General features: G+C 42.3%; 1 protein-coding gene across 3 annotated transcripts in view; it reads right to left on the reverse strand.

The window, feature by feature from the left end:
• SUCLG2 (succinate-CoA ligase GDP-forming subunit beta) overlaps positions 1–20430 on the reverse strand; it is a 273195-nt gene that overhangs the window by 218786 nt on the left and 33979 nt on the right. For 2 of the 3 annotated variants that reach the window (XM_030307196.1, XM_030307197.1), the window contains exon 2: positions 2051–2192. In XM_030307196.1, the coding sequence (XP_030163056.1) occupies positions 2051–2192 (142 nt within the window). Of the gene's footprint in view, positions 1–2050; positions 2193–5736; positions 5828–20430 lie in introns of those variants that run through there. The other variant, XM_030307198.1, reaches the window with a different exon arrangement.

Below are 20430 nucleotides of genomic sequence, written 5' to 3' on the forward strand. Positions count from 1 at the left end.
TAGTAATCAGCTGGCTTCCAGAATTCCCTTAAGAAGAATCCTTGGACCTGGAATACTAGCATGTCAGCACATTTGCAGAAATAATGGGGAAAATGAAGACCAAAGACCGACTTGAACTTTACATTTCTTTGTTCTCATTATCCATTCCCCAAACCACAGGAGTATAAAACAAAAATGATCCTTTCATGTAAAAAGGTTGGAATACTAACCTTTACTGAGTCTATTCCCACACTGCACAGTGGAGCTCTCATCCTCGTGTAGGTCGAATTTTACCTTTTTTTCACCATGAAAACCAATTTTGATAGCTTTTGAAAATGAAACCAATTTCCATTTCTTAAACTATAAGTCACTCTCAATTTCTACATTTAGCATCTGAAAATTACAAATTAATTTCCTTCTGGAATGTAAGTTTTAATTTTTTTTTTCAACGTGTTTTATTTATTTTTTTGGGGACAGAGAAAGACAGAGCATGAACGGGGGAGGGGCAGAGAGAGAGGGAGACACAGAATCGGAAACAGGCTCCAGGCTCCGAGCCATCAGCCCAGAGCCTGACGCGGGGCTCGAACTCACAGACCGCGAGATCGTGACCTGGCTGAAGTCGGACGCTTAACCGACTGCGCCACCCAGGCGCCCCTAGAATGTAAGTTTTAAAAAGAAAGAGGGGTTGCTTATCTTCCACAGCTGTATCCACGGTGCCTAATACATGTGGCTGACAATCAATAAATACTTGTTGAAGGAAAGAATAAACATACATTTCAACTGACATAACATAGAAAGGATCTGGCAAATAAGCATCTGGGGGAACTCTGTAAGGGAGATAAAAGAACAATTACTACCTGAAGTACCTCGCCACTTACTCTTAAAAGAGCATAGAAAATTGGGAAATTGAAATGTGGAGCCTGCTTCTGTCTTGCACTCTGAAACTTGTTTGCTACGGCTGCCTGGCAAGGGCAGTTAGCAGATGCTCTATTCTTTCTGGTGGGAAACAATTGCTCTCCAAGCCTGAAGACAAAGAATACACATGTACATCCTTCTAGTGTCCAGATCTAGGCTGACTGACACCACAGCCACCAGCCCCACATGTTTATCAAGTATCTGAAATGTGGCTTGTGTGAAACGAAATGGGCTGGAAGGTCAGATACAAACCAGATTTCTAAAGATGAGGACAAAAACTGGACGTACACTGTCCCATTGATAATTGTTTTACGTTAATTACATGTTGAAATGATAGCAGTCTGGACATATTGGGGTAAACAAAATATATTAATAAAACTAATTTCACCAATTTCTTGTTACTTTTCTTAATACAGAAAATTTTGGAATATTTACGTGGCTCACATTATATTTCTATTGGACAGTGCTAATCCAGACTGACAGTAAAGAGTCTGTATGCTACCAGAAGGAATATGCGTGGAAAAACAGCAGGATCTGGTTCCTAATTTCACAATCTATAATTAGGGAGATTAGATTTTCTACCACAAACCAATGTATAGTCTCCCTTGAAGGCGCACACCAGCATTAGGAGATAACACATTAGCCTTAATAGATAATGAGGAAACTGAGGCACAAAAAGAAGGCACTTATACAAAGTTACAGAGCTGATAAATGGGAGGGCAAAACCCTGACCCAAACTCAGCATGTCCAAATGCATGTCCTTCCCCTTCCTCTCCTCCACTCAGAGAACTTTCCCTACTAGAGGCTTAAAAAGGATGCCAACCATCTTTCCTGCCTTACCCTGCTGTGGGTTTCTCTTTGATACTCTACACCCTTATTTCTCCCAGCCACTAACCCAAAGAAAAGAGAACTATGTGACAATATGGCTGAATATTTTGGAAAAATTACCAGAGTGACATCCCATATGCTGCTATCTCGTGAAGAAAAGAATCAAGGTCTCCTAATTGGGCTCTTTTGCCTTTGCGATTCAAAAGCTTTCCACTGTATCGGCACCGTTCATATAACCCGCTACATAGAAATTTACCTACTGGGACACCGCTACCTGTGAGGTCACTAATTTGGGCAAGTGCATTTCACCTGTTGTGAATTAGCTTACTTAGTCTCTTAGCAGCCTCCAGAGCTTCTTTCGCACTGTCTGCTACAAAGAATCTTTGAACTTTCACTCCATTGTCAGACATCAGTTTCTTGCTCTGGTATTCCTGCAGGTTCAGCCATCTTCGGGGGGTTAACTGCACTGCCTAGAGAGATTGAGAGAGACAGAGGTAAGAACACTTACAAATAAGAAAAGTAACAGTCAACGTATGTAGCCAGTCTTATAGGTACCCACAAACAACAATCAGCAACACCTTTTTTTAAAAGGAAAAAAAAAACTCCTATATAAATTCTTCATGCTTGTTTTTCTAATAAAAAATGTTTAAGACAACCACACACACAAATGAATCCAGGTTTAAAGAAATGGTGAGAAGTGAATAGGGTCTATCATCTAGTTAACAAGAATGTACCGATATCAATTTCCTAATTTTGATATTGAACTAAAAAGACCTAAGATATCAACGTGAGGAGAAGAGGGGGAAGGGTATGTGGGACTGCTGCACTTTTTTTGCAGCTCCCTGAGTCTGTAAATATTTAAGAATAAATGAGACCATTTAAAAAAAAAGAATAAAAATTATTTTAAGTTTATTTATTTGAGAGAGGAAGAGAGAGCATGCAAGAAGAAGCTGGAAGGGGCAGAGAGGGGGCGGGAGGAGAAAATCCAAATTAGGCACTGCACTGTCAGTGAAGAGCCCGACTCGGTGCTGGAACCCAGGAACCATGAGATCATGACACGAGCCAAAACCAGGAATTGGAGACTTAACCGCCTAAGCCACCCAGGTGGGCACCCCTTAAGAGTTACTTTTTAAAATGTTAAGAAATGCCTCCCCCACATTCCCACCCCAAATAAAGTTCATAGCATTATTTTAATAACTGTGTGCACATTGTTAATCACTAAGGTATCTCAGAAAATTTTCTTAACACTTTGAGGTTCAATGGACCACAGACTAATCCACTTCTTTGCCATAGTTTTTAATGGACTCTAGGTACAATCATTATGTGATGAATAAGATTACCTCTTTCACAAACCAAATTTGAATACGGTAACCTGAAACAATTATCATAAATAAACTACTTCCTAAAAACTGCAACTCGTGTATTAAAGTAACTTTGCCTACGTATCATGCAGAAGTTTTTTCCAATGTGCGCTATCAATTACTTTTTAATCTGTGCTGAAAAAAAGTAATTAAGGAGCAGAATAACAGGAACAAATAAATTCTCATTTTTTTCAGTAAGATCAACATCATTCCCTATTTTTAAAAGAAAAAAAATGAATATACCTAGTTTAAGCTCATTTCCATCCATGAGTCCTGATGCAAAAAAACAAAACAAACAAACAAAAAAACAAAAAACCACTGTCCCAGAGTAGGTAAGACTACCATTAATGCACAAACCGAAAAAGTCAATCATACAACAGGATCACAAGAGTGAAGGAAAATCACCTGTCATACTGCCTAGCGTCTTTTGTCAATGGCCTTGGTGGACGGCCAAAGCAGCATTACAAAGACCATAAACTAAGGTCTACAGGGCTTTACAACATGGAACCATTAGCTTTCAGGACCTCAAATGTGTCCTTAAAATGGCATTTTCTTCTGGAATCTCCAAGCTACAATGCACTCATGGAGCTCTTCTGGATAAGGGACATTCCAAAAGGCTCTAGAACCTTTCAACTAAGCTGAGTTTTACCCAAGGGCAGAGTATATGTTCAAATTGTTTGTATCTTTAAGAAGAATATGATGGTGCCTGGCATATGGAAGATAGTCAAGAATATCCGTACAATGGCCAAATGAATAAGTCCTGCCTTTTGTTCAATTGTTCCCAGCTACAGGTAATTTTTCATTTCCACAAAGTGACTTTCTCTAAAAATAGAAAAGCAGAAGTCCTTCAGACCTGAAACAACCTAATTTGTACACACTCATAAAAAATTCAAATTTTGACATGATCTAGTTTAAAGATATCTTTCTGTTCCACTCTTCTGAATATTGGTAATGATGTTTTCAATGCTAAAGTTGTCTGCACTTCTTTAGAAATACATAATACCAGAGTTTTCAAATAGATTGCCAGAGAAGTTATGGTCACATCATTTACTGTATGATTTATTAGCTGTATATGATTTGTTAATCTTACTTCTGAATTTTAAGTCTTGATGAAACATCAGTAATTTGAAAAACACAAAATTTCACACATGAACATACACATTGACCTAACAGTCTTATTAACACATCACATAACGTACCAAAAAAATTCAAGTTTAAGACATTTAGTGAAAGTCCCCTAATGAAAGAAAAGATTAAACATTAGATGTATACTATATTCTGGGACCACTTTTAAAAGGCAGATGGGGAAGGATCAATAGATTAAGTATATGTTGACATACCAACTTAAAGCCATTAACAGAAAAAGAAAAAAAGAAATACAATTTGTGAAGAACATTTGAGAGAGACTAAAACTGCCACAAGTATGGTGTGGTCAATTCCTTTTCATTAGAACACTCACGGTATTAATTTTAGATATGTTAATGCAATCTGCTGCAAACTAATTGCAATTGATCGAGAGTCCAGCTTCATAGACATATAATACATATTGACTGTTTCTACATTGACTCAGATGAAAAAGCCTGCTTGAAGTCTGTTGCTCTTAAATTGAAAACCAACACAGTGAACACAGTTCTGAGCCACTGCAGACACCCAAGCTATCACTCCACAAAGCAATCATCTTATAGAATAATCGGCTATCTTTGTCAAACCTAAGCTCAGAAGAGCAGGGTCCCTGACTGGGTCTAAAACTGCATGAACTCAGCTGCACTGACTAAGAATTTGTGGTACGTCTAGAGAGGAAAAGGTTAAATCCACCTCTGCATTTTCAGGAGGAAGAAAAAAGGAGAAGAGAAATTTACTAAGTAAGTGGATGGTGTAAAGTATGCTAGAAATATAATCAACTGCTGAATCATAAAAACAATAATAAGAATAGTTTCATCTTCTATTACGGAGCATTGGCCATGTGTAGGCAGTATACTAAGCACGTGTGTTATCTTATAGTCAAGGCAATCGTGAAAAATGAAGTAGTATTATTTCTCTCTGCAGTTGTCACTGATGCAACCTTCCTTCTTCCAATACTTCCTTGCCTCAGACGAAGTTACGTACGGCCGTGTAAGATCGTTCATAGATACGTATGGTGTGTAACTCACCTGGACCAACATCTGATTGCCAACCCCTCTCCCCCTAAGTTCTCTCTGTCTTGACATGGGGAATGGGAATATTCATGCGGCAGCTAATCTATCAGCCAGGGGCCTCAAGGAAAACAGACACATTCCCAGGTCACTAACATAGAATGTGTCATGAAAAATAAACCTTTGTGGATTTTTAGCCACTGAGATTCTGGAGATTACTTGTTACTGTTACGGAACCTAGCTTATCTCTACCATCCTGACTAAAAACCATCTTGAGGCACCTGGGTGGCTCAGTCAATTGAGTGGCCAACTTCAGCTCAGGTCATGATTTCACGATTCGTGAGCTCAAGCCCCCTATTGGGCTCACTGCTATCAGCGTAAATCCTGCTTCTGATCGTCTGTACGCCTTCCCCCGGCCCTCCCCTGCTCACACACACACACTCTCTCACTCTCTCTCTCTCTCTCTCTCTCTCAAGTTAACAAACAAAACCAACCAAACAAACAAACAAAAAACATCTTACAAAATCAGGAAACCCAGGCTGAGGGTTAAGTCACTGGCCGAAGATGACAGGCAGCTGTGAAGCAACAAAACTTCTCTGATCAACAGCATCAATCTGCTGTGTAACACTGTTGGTCTCCCGTGTTTATATTCTGGTCTCGCATTCCCAGAGGCCCCTTGATGATAAAGACTGAGACCACGATCAGTGACATTGTGTCCTTGTCTTCAGAAGGCCAGAGGTCTATTAGGAACGGACACATGCATGATGCGTGTGAGGACAAATGCGTCAGGCTTTGGAAGGGAAGGAGGTGGAGATGAGAGCAGAGGCTCACCTAAGGCACTGGCAGAAGCAGTTTATTTTAGCTCGTAGGAAGACTACCTGTTAAAACCTCAGACTAATCTCTTCACGGGGAAGCCTTGAACTCCAGAATGTGAACGGTGGAGAGCAGTCTGAAGACCATGTGGCCCAGCAGGTTTCAACTGTTTCTGCCAGTTATTTACCTGTTTGCCATCAGGTCAGTCCCCAGGCTCTTTGCCAACTGGCTTCTGCCTAAATCTGAGACTGTGCTCAGAGACTGAAAAGTGAGAAGACTTCAGGCTTTGTCTTCCTCTGAGTCAGGTGGCGACTCCAGCAGTGACTGCCGTTCTTCTGACGTTTCAGCCCCCGATCCCACCCCAGAAAGCCCTTGCTTCCTAATTCCAGCTCACACTGTCTGCCCCACCAGGACTCCAGCACTGAAGGGCTGGCCCTGGACTCTGCTAACACCACCTCCTTCTACCCCTCAAGCTCCTACAAGATTCCTGCTGTTGCCAATCCCCGGGTGGCCTTCCCAGCCCTGCTTTGCCTTCCAAAAGTCCTAACGCCTTTGTCGGTACTTGGGTGGCCCCATTAAACCTATGAAACAACGTGGCCCTCCACAGAGCCTGAAGGTGCCGCTTCAAGGCACAGGAGTAGAAGGACAATGGCAGGGGCCCTCTTAGGAAGGGGACTTTGGGGCCCTCCTCTGCAGCGATTTCTCAGGAAATCATGTTTCACAGACTGGGCTTCCAAAGGATGGAAGGACTAGTGGGGTCCAACCTCCTCATTTTACAATCAGGGACCTTGAGGCCTCTACAGGGGAGGTAACATGCCTAGGGATCCTGTAGGGGGACAGAAGCAGGTGGACAACTAGACTAATTCCAATGTTCTGTCCTTCTTTCATTCAGATTTTGGCAAACTGACCATATGAGGAATAGCACCACATTCTCAAAACAGCTAGGGTGGGTGGGCACCCGGGGTTAGTTCTGTCTGGGCTTGCATGCTGACCTTTCCATGGCTACCTTCCCTACCGTGTTTCTTGGCCAGAGCAAGCATTTCCAAGCTTAGGGAAAGTAGGAAATACAACTTAAAAGAAAAGCACGGCATAAAGATTTAAGGGCCTGTGGGAACAAGGGAGCAGAGGTAGACAAAAAAGAATGAAAAATGAGGGGAAAAGACAGAGAGAACCAAGAGATAAAAAGACAATGACTAAGCAGGCAAAAATTCACAAGAAAACTCAAAGCACAAAATTAGACAGCTACACAGAAAAAAATGACACGACCAAGAAATCATCCTTCGCCCCACGGTTTTAAAATTAGAGGTGCCAAGACTACTGAAATAGCAGCACAGGAGGAGAAAAATCAATAAAGGGAGTAAAGAAAATGTCATTGAGTGGGGCGCCCCCCAAAGGGAGGCTTGGTGAGCCACACCTGCCCACTGGCTCTCTGCACTCCCTCGGTCTTTCTGCAGCCTGACAATCCACGGCACTGCCTCACTCAGAAGGCAGAGGAGCAGAGTCCGGAGAGGAGCTGAAAATCCACTAGCAACCAGGGAAGTAGAAATTACAACAAAAACGAAGGTTTGGTGATGACACTGGTGAAGGTAGGCTAAAACCCGCCTCCCAGTACACGACACACCCACGCAAAGAGAACACCAGTGCAAGCACCTTCAAGACCAATGTGACGGCATTTATGAAAACTAGAACAACTACACCCTCTAAACTGGAAAGTCTCCTCCTTGGGTGCTTAATTCAGTGAAACATGAACTGGGGACATACAGTGGAATCTTCTGTGTACTGCTGTGCATAGTAAAGGGTAAAGTTGGAAGGTATCTAAATGCATACCAAACAGGAAATGGGCTGAATAAACCGCAATATATGAGCCATTCAAAATATCGGTGGCAACACAATTAGCACCCAGTATCCACGTGGTCCCCTACTTTTCAGTTCTTTTGCAGCTAGGGTGCCACAACTTTTAAGCAACCAGGCACAATCCTCTGGGACCCTTTTCCTTGGCTGCAAGGTCCTGGAGGCCCCAGGTGGAGAGGGTGGGGTCACAGGGTTGAAGCAGCCTGGATTACTGACTTATTGTACAGACCACTGCCTTGGCCTTGCAGTCACCTGACCCACAGATGCATGAATGAGAAATAAACCTTTGATGTGTTTACCACTGAGATCTTGGGAATAACTTTTAATCGCCTCATCGAACTAGTCTAGACTGGTAAGTATGAACGTCTTAACATTGATTGCTCTCCAAGGCACATTACTGAAAGAAAATAGCCAGTTTCTTTCAATATTTAAAGTAGAATAACATTTATATTTCCGACACGTGTGTCCACACACAACACCACATTCTCTATCTTTTAAGAATGGATGTAGCTATGGGGCGCCTGGGTGGCTCAGTCGGTTAAGCGTCCAACTTCAGCTCAGGTCATGATCTCACAGTCTGTGAGCTCAAGCCCCATGTCCAGCTCTGTGCTGACAGCTCAGAGCCCGGAGCCTGCTTCAGATTCTGTGTCTCTCTCCCTCTCTCTGTCCCTCCCCCACTCACACTCCGTCTCTCTCTCTCTCACAAATAAATAAGAATGGATAAAGCTATACATACATACATGCATACGGAAAGCTCCAGATTAAGTTCACTAACTCAATGCCAGTAAACTTGGGAGGGCAGACCAGAAAGATGGTAATCAAAGGAAGATCTACCCTAGTCTATAATTTTTAAAACATTTTTATAGAAAAACATTCATTTATTATTCGTGCAATGAAAATCAATCTCCTTAGAGACAACACTGAGGGGAAGTAATCAAACCCAGGCTTTAACCCAAAGGCATAGCCTTAAGTATCTATTAACTCGTCTGGGAAATGAGGGCTTGCACCTTTACTTTAGCTACCCAGAGTTCTCCAAATGCGGTGTGAAATCAAGGAGAGGGGGCCAAAGGCTCGCATCCTCTGTTACGCAGAACTACCAACCCTAATATAAACTCCCACTGTGAGATAGGAAGAGGCTCTTAAACCTCATTTCAAGCTTTCAACAGCAATGACGACGGCAGAATACAAACAAGGAATTAGCTGTACACTCGGAGGAAAATACATTCCCCTCTCACTACACGCACGGCAAGGCAGGCAGATGCTCAGTGGGCTGTGGCAGGCCAAGAGTCGGAGTGTGCTGGTTATATTTTAGTTTCTGTCAGTGTTATTCTGTATGCAAATCAGGACCCATAAATCCACCTTAGTCACGTTACCTAGGAAATACGAGGCTTCAAATAAACGTGTTGATGCACACGAAAAGACAGATATAACTCAGTGTGTCTCAATATGGGTATCACAAAATAAAAGACCCGCTTGCTTAAAACAGGCTCTGATGAAGAAGTCACTTCACTATCACTCTGTATAAGGGACTGAGTGGAATCCTGTTTCTAAGAGGAAAATTGTAACAGCAGCAATAATAACAATAAAAATAAAAGTACTCTTCCTTTAACCCCTAATGTGATGATGTCAACTCCTCCGCCATAAAGACAACATGCTAAAAAACAAAAAACAAACAAACAAAAAAAAAAAAAACCAGAGCCTATAGAAAAGAAAAACTAATGTCAGACGAGGAAGAAAGCGTAAGAATATGCATACCAACACTCTGCTACATTTCATTATATGTTCAGGCTAAAGTGTGGGGCATTCATTTGGAGTCACCTTTGGAAATACACCATTCCTTTTATCTAGAACTGGCATGTTCCTGACCCTTCTCCTCTTTGCACAAAGAAATGAATTAACCAATTAATTAATACTCTGCGGCTGAGCTCTTTGCTCTAGTAGGGGTACAGGGAGACCATGATCACTTACAAAATGGAGGAAACTAATCCATCCTCACAGGTCGCTTTGAGGATTATGTGGGTTAAAATGTGCAAATCAACTGGGATAGTGTGCAGCATATCATAAGTACTCAAAAGAATGTTCTGCTCTTATTACGAACGCAGAACTACAAAGGGGGAAAGTATAACAAGGAAATACTGAACAATCCCCAAACTAAAAACAGTAGGTGATCCCGTCAGTGATAAAGAGGTGCCCACAATGTCCTGCTCTTTGTTTTAAGTGCATATGGGGAAGTATTTTTAAATTGTGATAGTGGAAGGGCACCTGGGTGGATCAGTTGGTTAAGCACCAGACTTCTGCTCGCATCATGATCTCACAGTGTGGGGGCTTGAGCCCCCGCGTCGGACTCTGAGCTGGCAGCTCAGAGCCTAGAACCTGCTTCAGATTCTGTGTCTCCCTCTCTCTCTCTGCCCCTCCCCTGCTTGCTCTCTCTCTCTCTCTCAAAAACAAATAAACATTAAAAAAAAATAAAAAAACAAAAAAATAAATTGTGATAGTGGAATCTCTACACTTAAATTACTCAACAGTCACAGAAAGAGAAAGGACAGTAATTTACAGTAAGAAGGACCAATTTCACATTCAGTGAGCAAATTAAAATGTGCCATGCTAAGTACATTGACTTTCTACCTCATTTGAGCCAGGGTACCCCCACCTCACAGAGGAGCAAATGTGAGGGTCAGAGAGATTAAGTAACCTATCTAAGGCTACTCAGCTGGGTGAATGAGTCGAGATTTGAATCCAAGTCTAAAAACCCCAAGAGCTTTTTATTATTCCAACGTGTTTTCTGTTTTTTTGTTTGTTTTGGTCAGTTTCTGAATCCTACGTCAATAAAAAGGTCTTGGAAAGACCACAGACAAAAACCATACTGCCATTTGTGACTTAAATACACAGTTTCCCCTTTGAAAGGAGGGCAACTAAAGCAGCTGACAAACTGAGAACACTAACGAAGGTTGTGCGGTACCTGGAAGAATGTGCTCACGGGATGTGCAGCTTCACCAGAGCAAAGGGCTAGAGAAGGAAAGTAAAGTTTACTGATGAAAAGGAAAACAGCTGGGCCCTTCTTTACAAGAGATCAGACTAGGGTCAGAGGAGGAGCCCCAGGCCAATTGCGTTCCTCTGGCACTGTCTCTCTGACAATACCACACACCACTCAGTCTAAGGATCCCACAGAAGGGGTGGGGGGTGGGGGTCAGCATCTGTTCAAAAAAATTAAAGAATCTGTCCTACCAGAAAAGAAATTAAAGTTCACCTTTCAGATTATCCAGAAGTTGGATCACAGCAGGTTTCTATTTTAGAATTAATTCTTCCCGGGGTACCCCAACAAAAGCTCGTATTTTTAACCAAACCAAATACTAGCTAACACGGAACAGTGCCATGAAGTTATAGAAGCTATACTATACACTTGGAGAGCATTGCCTCATGTAAAATTCGCAACAACCCTACAAGGGAGAAACTGACAGAAGCCCATTTTACAGATGAACAAATGAAGGCTGAGAGTAGCCAAGTGTTGCTAAGACTAACAGCGATGGTGAGGGGCTGGGCCATACTTCAAATGCAGGTGTGCCTGACTCCACATCCACTCTTCAGTGAAACAGTAACAGGGAATTTCGCCCCCCCCCCCAACCCAGTCCACAAAAGTGGGTCCTAAGCAGTGACTGGGGCAGGAGGAGAAACAGGAGGCCCTGTATAGATTTCACTGCAGGAAGGTACAAAGCTGTCCTGAAAATGAGGTTGGAAAGAATGGGAAGCTCTGAATGAGAGAAAGATTTGTGGATGAGATGAGTTGCACTAAGTCAAAAGAATTAAGATTCTCAAAGATACTGCCTCCTTTTTATCCCAGGTTCAGCGGAAAAGCAGCATTTTTTTTTTTCAAGGAGCAAAGAAATGTAAAACTCTTTGTAGTCAGGACAAATGCCCAAAGGAAGTTTCGTTCCCTAACTCCACTGCTCTACCAGCAGCAAAAAAGAAGGAGAGGGGGGAAAATACAACACTGATAAACATTAGCGTTATTAACACAACAGCAGAAACAAACGTATAAAAGGCACTGAAAAGACTGAAGTGCATCATTTCAAAATGCCTGCCCATCCCCTAGAGGACAGAGTGCCAGCTCGATTGTGTTGCACAGGAATATCACCTTAATTTTATACTGTGAACAGAAGTGGGCAAGGTTTATTTACATGAAGAAAGAAAACAAATTAAGCAAAGGTAAATATAGACTCGCATTTAACTCTACTAAGGAAACTGCAGAATCTGTACTTTGTTCATTCATTTAACAGTCTTCTACTGGGCATTTATAACGTGGCGGCCACTGTGGCTGGCATCTGAGATCCGCTGGTCCACAGCACACACAAGTTCTCTGTTGCCACAGAGCTCGTGTCCTAGGAAGGGATGCAGGGAAGACGGACATGAACACATAAATGGAGAATGTAACTACAGAATGGGACGTGCTAACATATACATGATGAATTATGGATACAAAGAGCACACTGTGCGGTAACCTCTGAAGAAATGACATTTGTCCAAAGACCAGAAGACAGAAAGGAAACAAGCATGTAAAGAAGCTGAGGACAAACCTAGCAGGCATGGTCCAAGGCCCTGAGGCACGATAAGGTTAGTTAGTGACAGAAGCTAGGGGGACTAAGTCAGAGATGAGAGTGGAAAGGGGAGCAGGGACCAGACCACGCAGGTGCTTGGAGGCTGTGGTCCAGAGTTTAGTTTAGATTTTATTTACTTAGTGTTTTAAGCGGGGAAGTGAGATCAAGTTCACATTTTGGAAAAGTCATTGTTTTCTGTTTAGAGAAGGAAACCACTTATGAAAGCTGCATTAAACCAGACCAGACTCAGCAACATTTTCTATAAACATCCAAATAGTAAATAGTAAATAGCCAAATAGTAAATCTGGCTCTGAGGCCAGACACTCTCTGTGGCAACTCCACTTTTGTCAAAGCAGGCATAGATAATATATATAAAAGAATGGGCATGGCTATGTTCCAGAAAAGCTTTATTTGCAAGAACAGTTTTAGCAGAGAGGCCGCAGTTTGCAGACCCTCAACTAAATAACAGAGAAGAGCAGTGAAGGTAGAAACAGAGAGGAATGAAGGGATTCCAGATAAGTCTGGTGATGAAATAAAGCTTACTATGAATTAGATGCGGGCTTTAAGGTGAAAGGGAAGCTAGTATTAGACACACACACACACACACACACGACATACTTAGTTCATGTGAATCTAGTGAATTTTATGTACCTGCTATCTATAAAAGAAGCATTTCTTTAGAAGCATTTCTATAAAAGAATCTTAACTTTGGATTTTTTGCCCAAACTGGTCTTCGTATCACACTTAATTATTGAGAGTCCCATCCACCATTCCACCACATCAGAGCTTCTGGTTCTTTGATTGTATAACCATCTTCCATTATTTAATATTAATCCCAGTGTGTGACACGCAAACCACCCTGCTACAGCCCCATTCTGCTATGCTGGCCATCTGCAACTTCTTACCAAGGAGAAAACAAGGCCTCCCTTGATTAAAGAGACACCACGTAGGAATAACAAAAAAAAAGGAAAGGAAAAAAAACCAACAAAGAAAAACCTAAGAATGAGGAAGCTGTGATCTATTCGATGAACACTATAAAACAATTCAAATAAATAAGGCAGTTCTTGAAATGTATCAGCGCAGATGTACTTCCAAAGTAAAACACGGAAAAAAAAAAGTGACAGATAAGAGGGACACATAAGACTATGCATATTTAAAACAGGAAAAAAATTAAGCCATCTTATAGAGACAAATGAAGGGGTTCAGAGTATGACACCCTAAAATATGCCATAAGCATTATTTTGAGCTGAAGATAACAAGAAAAATTCTGTTCCCCTTTTCCCTCCATCAAAGAGGGCAGGATGAATCTTAATCATGGGACATAAATCTACACTCTTAGTCCAGAGACAGCAGCATGAGGGTCACCATAACAAACGTCAGTAATCCTTATCTTCTACTGGTGTCCCCAGAAACTTTCCTCCCCATAGTTTGCTGCCCCTAGAAGCTCCAAGTCCTTTTCCTTTGTCTTGGTACTTCTCTGCAAATTTACTCTTCTTTTGTTAAGATGCAACATAAGCCCAAGTTCTGACCACCGCTTTGAGTCACATATGAGTATTCTCAGGGCTGTGTGCACCTGTTGATAAACTTATTTTTCTCTAGTGAATCTGTCCTTTGGCAGACTAACTTGCAGGACCTCAGCCAAGGAACTTAACAAGGGTAAAGGAAAAAAGTGTTCTCCTCACCTCCATACATAAATTGCCATACCAAAAGTCTAGAAGGTGTCTGGGGCACCTGGGCAGCTCAGTCGGTTAAGCATCCGACTTCGGCTCAGGTCATGATCTCATGGTTCGTGAGTTCAAGCCCTGCATTGGGCTCTGTGCTGACAGCTCAGAGCCTGGAGCCTCCTTCAGATTCTGTGTCTCCCTCTCTCTCTGCCCCTGCCCTGCTCACATTCTGTCTCTGTCTCTCAAGAAGTGAAAAAAACATTAAAAAATATTATTTTTAAAAATGTTTAAAAATAAAAAATAAATTAAAAAAAAGTCTGGAAGGTGTCATGTCAAGTTTAGGATAGTGACTCTGTTAGAGAGAAGGAGAGAATGCCACAGGTTTGGGGAAGGGGCACCAAGAGACTTCAAGTTTATCAGTTATGCTTTATGTCTTTTATTTATAAATGATCTGAGAAAATGTGAGAAAATAGCAATATTTAAAATTGTTCATACTGGACACACAGATGACTGTGACATAAACCTCAATATCCTGCATTTTTTTTCTAAATAAAAATGATTACATACTTAGTGTAATAAAGTTAATAACCACACAATTCCATGACAATGAAGTTATTAATCAATAAAATGAAAGAAAGTAGGCTATAAAACATAATTGTAATCAGAAAAAAATAAAAAATAAGTTCTGGAAGAAACCTGAGACCATGCTGAGCCAACGGCCCATGCTATAGAGGAGGGGCTGAGGCCTGGAGGCATTACTACGCCTGCCCCCAAGCGGGCACTGCCTCAACAAGCCAGTGCAAAGCGTCCAGCCACGTGCCCTGGCACTGCCCTCGCAGCACACCAACACTACACCTCTGAGGAACAGGCAAGCTCAGGGAAGGAGGGCAAGACACCGGTTTTCATCTCTGGACTCTCGAAGGTTTATGCCAAGTGCCTTGGTCTCATGTCAGCTTTATGTTCATAAAAATCAGGATTTTGCTCACTTATGACTTAAGTGAATAACTCGGAAGTTCTTTACTGAACATTAGGTCACTGCTTCATCTCATAAAAATGGGTGTGTATGTGTGTGTGATTTCTTTAACTCACTCAAGTGAGTCTTGCTACCTCTGGCAGCAAAAAGGGGTTTTAAAGATTCTAAGAATAGTCTCAAGTAAAGTGCTAACTTCAAATCAAATTCAAAAGAGTACAATAATGGTATAGCCATGTGCTCAACCTTGATCAATCTGAGGCCATTAATTGCTCAGCCAACCCCAGCCAACCTTTTTACACATTTACACATGCCATCAGAGCAAACTATTACTCTCACAAGTTAAGAGAGTCAGAAGGGAAAAACACTACATATTTTTTTCAACCACATTAAACAAAAAGATCATCAGGACGAAAAGACCCTACGGGGTGTTTTTCAAGTTCTCCACTCAGAATGAGCTTGTGATACGGAGCAAGTAAAGAGATATTATTAAGACACAACACCCCACCCTCCAGGGGTGCTGGGAGGAAACATACACGCAAGGTTTGTGAAGGGGCTTTGTCATATGTGTGTTCAACAGAGCCATGACAATGGGTCAAATGTGGTCAAAGTCAGTGCATCTGATACAGCTCCGTCATAAACCCCTGTCCCCTTCCTTCCTCCACCCTCTTCCGTTCCCAATTTTAGCCCTTCTTACACTAGTCCCAAAAGTCCTGTCCAATAAATTCAGGGAAAGCATGCAAGGGGCAGACTTCATTTTAATCAACCCACTCATGTTCTTTCTAACAGTCTAACAGTGTTTAGTAGTTCAGGATACATTGAGTTTGATGGGATTTACCTGATAGAAAGAGACTTCTCATTACTTCTTTGTAGCGCCAGTTTTGAGCGACCAAGCTAACTCACTCTCCTAGGTTTGCCTGTCGCCCTGGCATGCTGAAGAAATGACCAAGAGTAGTAAATGAGCGACCTTTGCTGGAGAAATTCCTGAGACTGTCTCTTTGACATTTTGAAGGTTTGTTGTACAGAATGATAATTGGTGTCTGCAAGGTTCTAAGTCCACTGTTTGTGTTTAGAAACTGATTTCATTCTTGGAGCGCCTGGGTGGCTCAGTTGGTCGAGCATCCGACTTCGGCTCAGGTCATGATCTCACGGTCTGTGAGTTCGAGCCCCGCGTCGGGCTCTGTGCTGACAGCTCAAAGCCTGAAGCCTGCTCCAGATTCTGTGTCTCCCTCTCTCTCTGCCCCTCCCCCGTTCATGCTCTGTCTCTGTCTCAAAAATAAATAAACATTAAAAAAAATTTTTTTTTAACTGATTTCATTCTTGTTGATGAGTAAAATACTGCTACTATGGAAAACTAGACCTTAGAATTTTCTATTAAGAGAGGTGACAACAAGATAGGGATTATCCCTTTTTTCACATTTGCATTGTTAGAATCCTCACTTACAGAAAAAATTAAATCCACTGCCCTTCCCAATACTCTACATGTCATGTCCTAGTTATAAACAAAAAGTACATGCCAAATCTTTCAGTTCACATTAGTTATCTTTTCTCTGGCAATAATTTGAGTTTCTTTACCCAGAGTTGGGGGGGGAGGGGGAGAATCACAAAACCTTACCTATACCTGTGCAAATAAACCACAGAAGTTAAATTCAAGGCAAGCTTTGAGAAAACTTGATAACATAAAAATGAAACTTCAAAATAATCCCCGAAAAGAGAATTTATACAGTAGTGTAGCATACATGACATTCATTTTACTTCAGAAAACTTTTGAAAGAATACGGTCATTCATTTGAAAAGTCTACTATAATGATGGAAAAATCCAAAAAGCCCACATAGAAAAGAGGACCCTTGCAAAACATTTAATCTGACACTTAATACCCAAGCAGCAAAGAAAATAATATTCTAACCATAGCATACCTTCTTAAAATTGGGAGATTCAATAAAATCAAAGAAATCTCAAGTATGTTTAATCCCCATGATTTTTCTTTTAAAATCTTATACAGTGAAATGCTGTACGATATTACCACAATTTAACAAACGGTCCAAACTGGAAGTTAACAGAGAAAATGAGACATAAAAGAGCAAAATATGACATTTGCTCAGCAATGTCCTGATGACAGGTTCAGGAGCTGATGGTGAAAAACGGGCCTAACAGGGTGAGATGGAGACTCGGTAAGCCACCTTTCCCTGGGCACTTAGGGCAGATAACTTTAACCTGTTTACTTAGGCTAAGTAAGAATATCAACCACAACAACCTTAAAAGGTTGTTGGAAAGTAAACTAAAAGATTTTTGTGAAATCCTTTTTCAATGGGGTCTGGGATCCAGAAGCAACTTCAGAGCCAAGAAATTCTACCACAATGGAAACACAGTGTTCCATTACTTTCCCTCTGGCCAGATCCAGCCAGCATCCAAACGGCAACTTAAGGATAAGTAGCCTAAATATCTCTTCTCTTGAGGACTTCCTTGTTTGTATGAGAGGGCACGGTCATCTAAAAATTGACCTCTCAAGATCCTGCTATCTTTGAGGCACCAGACCTTCCCAAGATAAAGGAAACACGCCAAGGAAGTGCTGCCACACTGATGGCTACAAAAGTAACCTAAGACCTTGTGACCAAACCCCAAAAGCAATCCACTGGAGAGAAAGAATCCCCTACTCTACAGGGCCAGATGTTGCGCTAAGCAAAGGCAGGAACAGATACAGAAAGGAAGAATACGAGATTGGAACAATATGCCTAAACAAAATATTCATAGCAGCACTGGGGAAAATAATAAAGAAGGCAGTGGGCGCCTGGCAAAGAAGAAATTGAGAGGAATCCCTGAAGAATGGCAGGTCAATAAGAAATAGATTGAAGTAAAATCCCACAGCTGACAGAGTGCAGGACGAGACTGTACCAAAAGTGGGAATAGCTCTGGTTATATTTTAAAGTCGAAAGCTCTCAGGGACACAGGGAACAGAGGAGGTGCCAAGGCAACCATTAGGAAGACACTGTGCTAGGATATGCTCCCAGACAAAATCAGTAATGGTGGGGCATCTCCGACACATGAAGAAAAGCCCAGTTCCTGGCACCTATGGCGTGGCCACACCCTCTGTACCTCCCCCCCCCCCCCCCCCCGTTACTGATGTCAGGATACTGTAAGCACATTATCAAGAATAATTAAACAATGGAGGCCCACTAGCATCAGCAAAGAGAAACAAACAGAAGAACAAACAGCTGAGGAAAAAAGATCATGGAGCATACAGCACAAAACCCCCTGAAGACGTACCAGAAATCAGAGTGATGGGAGAGGACATTATACCCACCAAAACATTAACTAGAAATCTTGAAAATTTAAAACTGATCACTCAAAGAAAGTGGGGGAGGGGGGAGGGCAAGGTTGAAAGCAGAGAGGATAAAATCAGAAAACAAGGTAGTGAGCTAGAAATTGAAGAAGGAAGGCTCATGGTCAAATATTTGGGAAATATGTCATTTTGCTTTCCTTACTTAGAAATTCTCAATACACGTCTTATTAAAGGTTCTGAGAAGTCCAACCATTAAAAAAAATCAATAACTGTATTTTATATGGTCTTCCCACACTTGGGCCATATTAGTGATGTGCCAGTTATTGAGCTATTTTTTTATCAGCTCCAAAACCTCCCTTCTAGGCGGCTCACCACTTGGCGGGCTGAAACTCTCCAAATGGCCTTCTCCTTTGCCAGCTGGCTTCCCACTACGTCCCGCCAAAATGCGGCACCGCTGGGAGACTAACAGGCTGAAGGACAGAGAAAGTATGTATCTGCTCCTCTCAGGTGCCTGATGTCCTACCATCAGAGCCCCAGCCCCAGCTCTTCACCCTAGCTGTAGCAACTGCCTCCAAGAGCAGTTAGGTGCAGCTTATGGGTTCCGCCAGCAACCCCACACCAGCCTCAGAGCGGGGGGGGGGGGGGGGGGGGGGGGGGGGGGGACCAGCCAGGCAGTGCCTCTTCCTTAATGCTCTGGGTCCCTGCTCTGCAGGAGGGCTCCCTCCATGTCTCCAAGCTCTTCCAGAGCCCCAGTCGCTTCTTTTTATTCCAGGCATGGTAGCTGCTTCCTGCAGTTACAATCTCTGCTGGAGTCCGAGTTCTTTTTGCCCTTCCAATACTTCCTTAATCAGTTCTTGAGGTTAAATGATCCCTGTTAAAATAACGAGGGTCATTTCTGACTGGACCCCAAATTATAAAAGTGGGAATCGAAAGGAAAGTCTGAATACAGAGCAATGTAGTCAGTGCTTCTCCCTGTTTCACACTTTCTTACCTGTAACTAATATTCTATACTTGCACAGCTAAGACACCACCTCCACTGAGCAAACTCTTGTCTTGTTCAGGATGAACGCCCAGCACCTACAGCACTGGAAGATATACAGTCGGTACTCAATTCAGTTTTCTATTGAATGGATGTATGTATGAACGTACAAGACGGATGAAGGTGGACCTGCGCTCAAATCCTCTCAGCGTGTCTATGGCTGTCAAGCCAAATCCAGCTTTGGAAGGAGTATTTTGGTAAGCTGTTTGGAGTGAGTGGATGAGACACCCAGAAAGGCATATTTAAGTAGTTAGAGAGGGTCACTAAATTCCTATCTAAGAGAAGGGGTACAGCTGACTACAGGGCTTTTTGATGTGTGGAAATGCAAGTCTGGGGACACAGTTAACTGACACAGGGGAAGCTTCTCGGTGTGAGGGGAGAAGGCTGAAAGAAAAAGAGAAAAGGAGGGACAAGAGACACACCTGACAAAAAAGTCTCAGGTAGGCTGTCATTTGCCAAGGTTTGCCAAGCCTTAACATTTCCCCTCAGCAAAATCTGGCTCACTGATGCTTTGGTGTAAGAACGTTCTTTGTGCCAAATGTAAAGAGATACTGAGCCCTACGGTGAATGAAGAGTTGGCAAGAAAGGACATTATCGTGACGTTTCCTAGCACCAAAATACATGCGGTTCTCCCATACCAGTTCTCCAATTCTCGTAACACCAACTACATGTCCCACAATTCAACTCTGTCACTAACTCCCAGAGTTAGCACAGACCCCACAGGCTATAGCCCCACAATATGACTCCCAGTTCAGACACCAGCTGCAAATGGGGTTCCCAGGGACCCACAGTTCTGCCCAGCCAGCTACAAATGCAAGGGTGTGGCACAGAGCTCCTCTGCCTTCTCGGGATATACCACCCTCCCAGGCAGCAGTTAGATTTGTGGAACAATCTGGAAGCTCCCCTAAGCTATTGTTTCAGAGTTTACCTCAAGGTTTCATTACACAGGAATGGCTGACTAAATGACTGTCCACTGTGGACTGAACTCTACCATCTCCAGGCCCC

The sequence above is a fragment of the Lynx canadensis genome, chromosome A2, assembly GCF_007474595.2.
Source record: "Lynx canadensis isolate LIC74 chromosome A2, mLynCan4.pri.v2, whole genome shotgun sequence".
NCBI lineage: Eukaryota > Metazoa > Chordata > Mammalia > Carnivora > Felidae > Lynx > Lynx canadensis.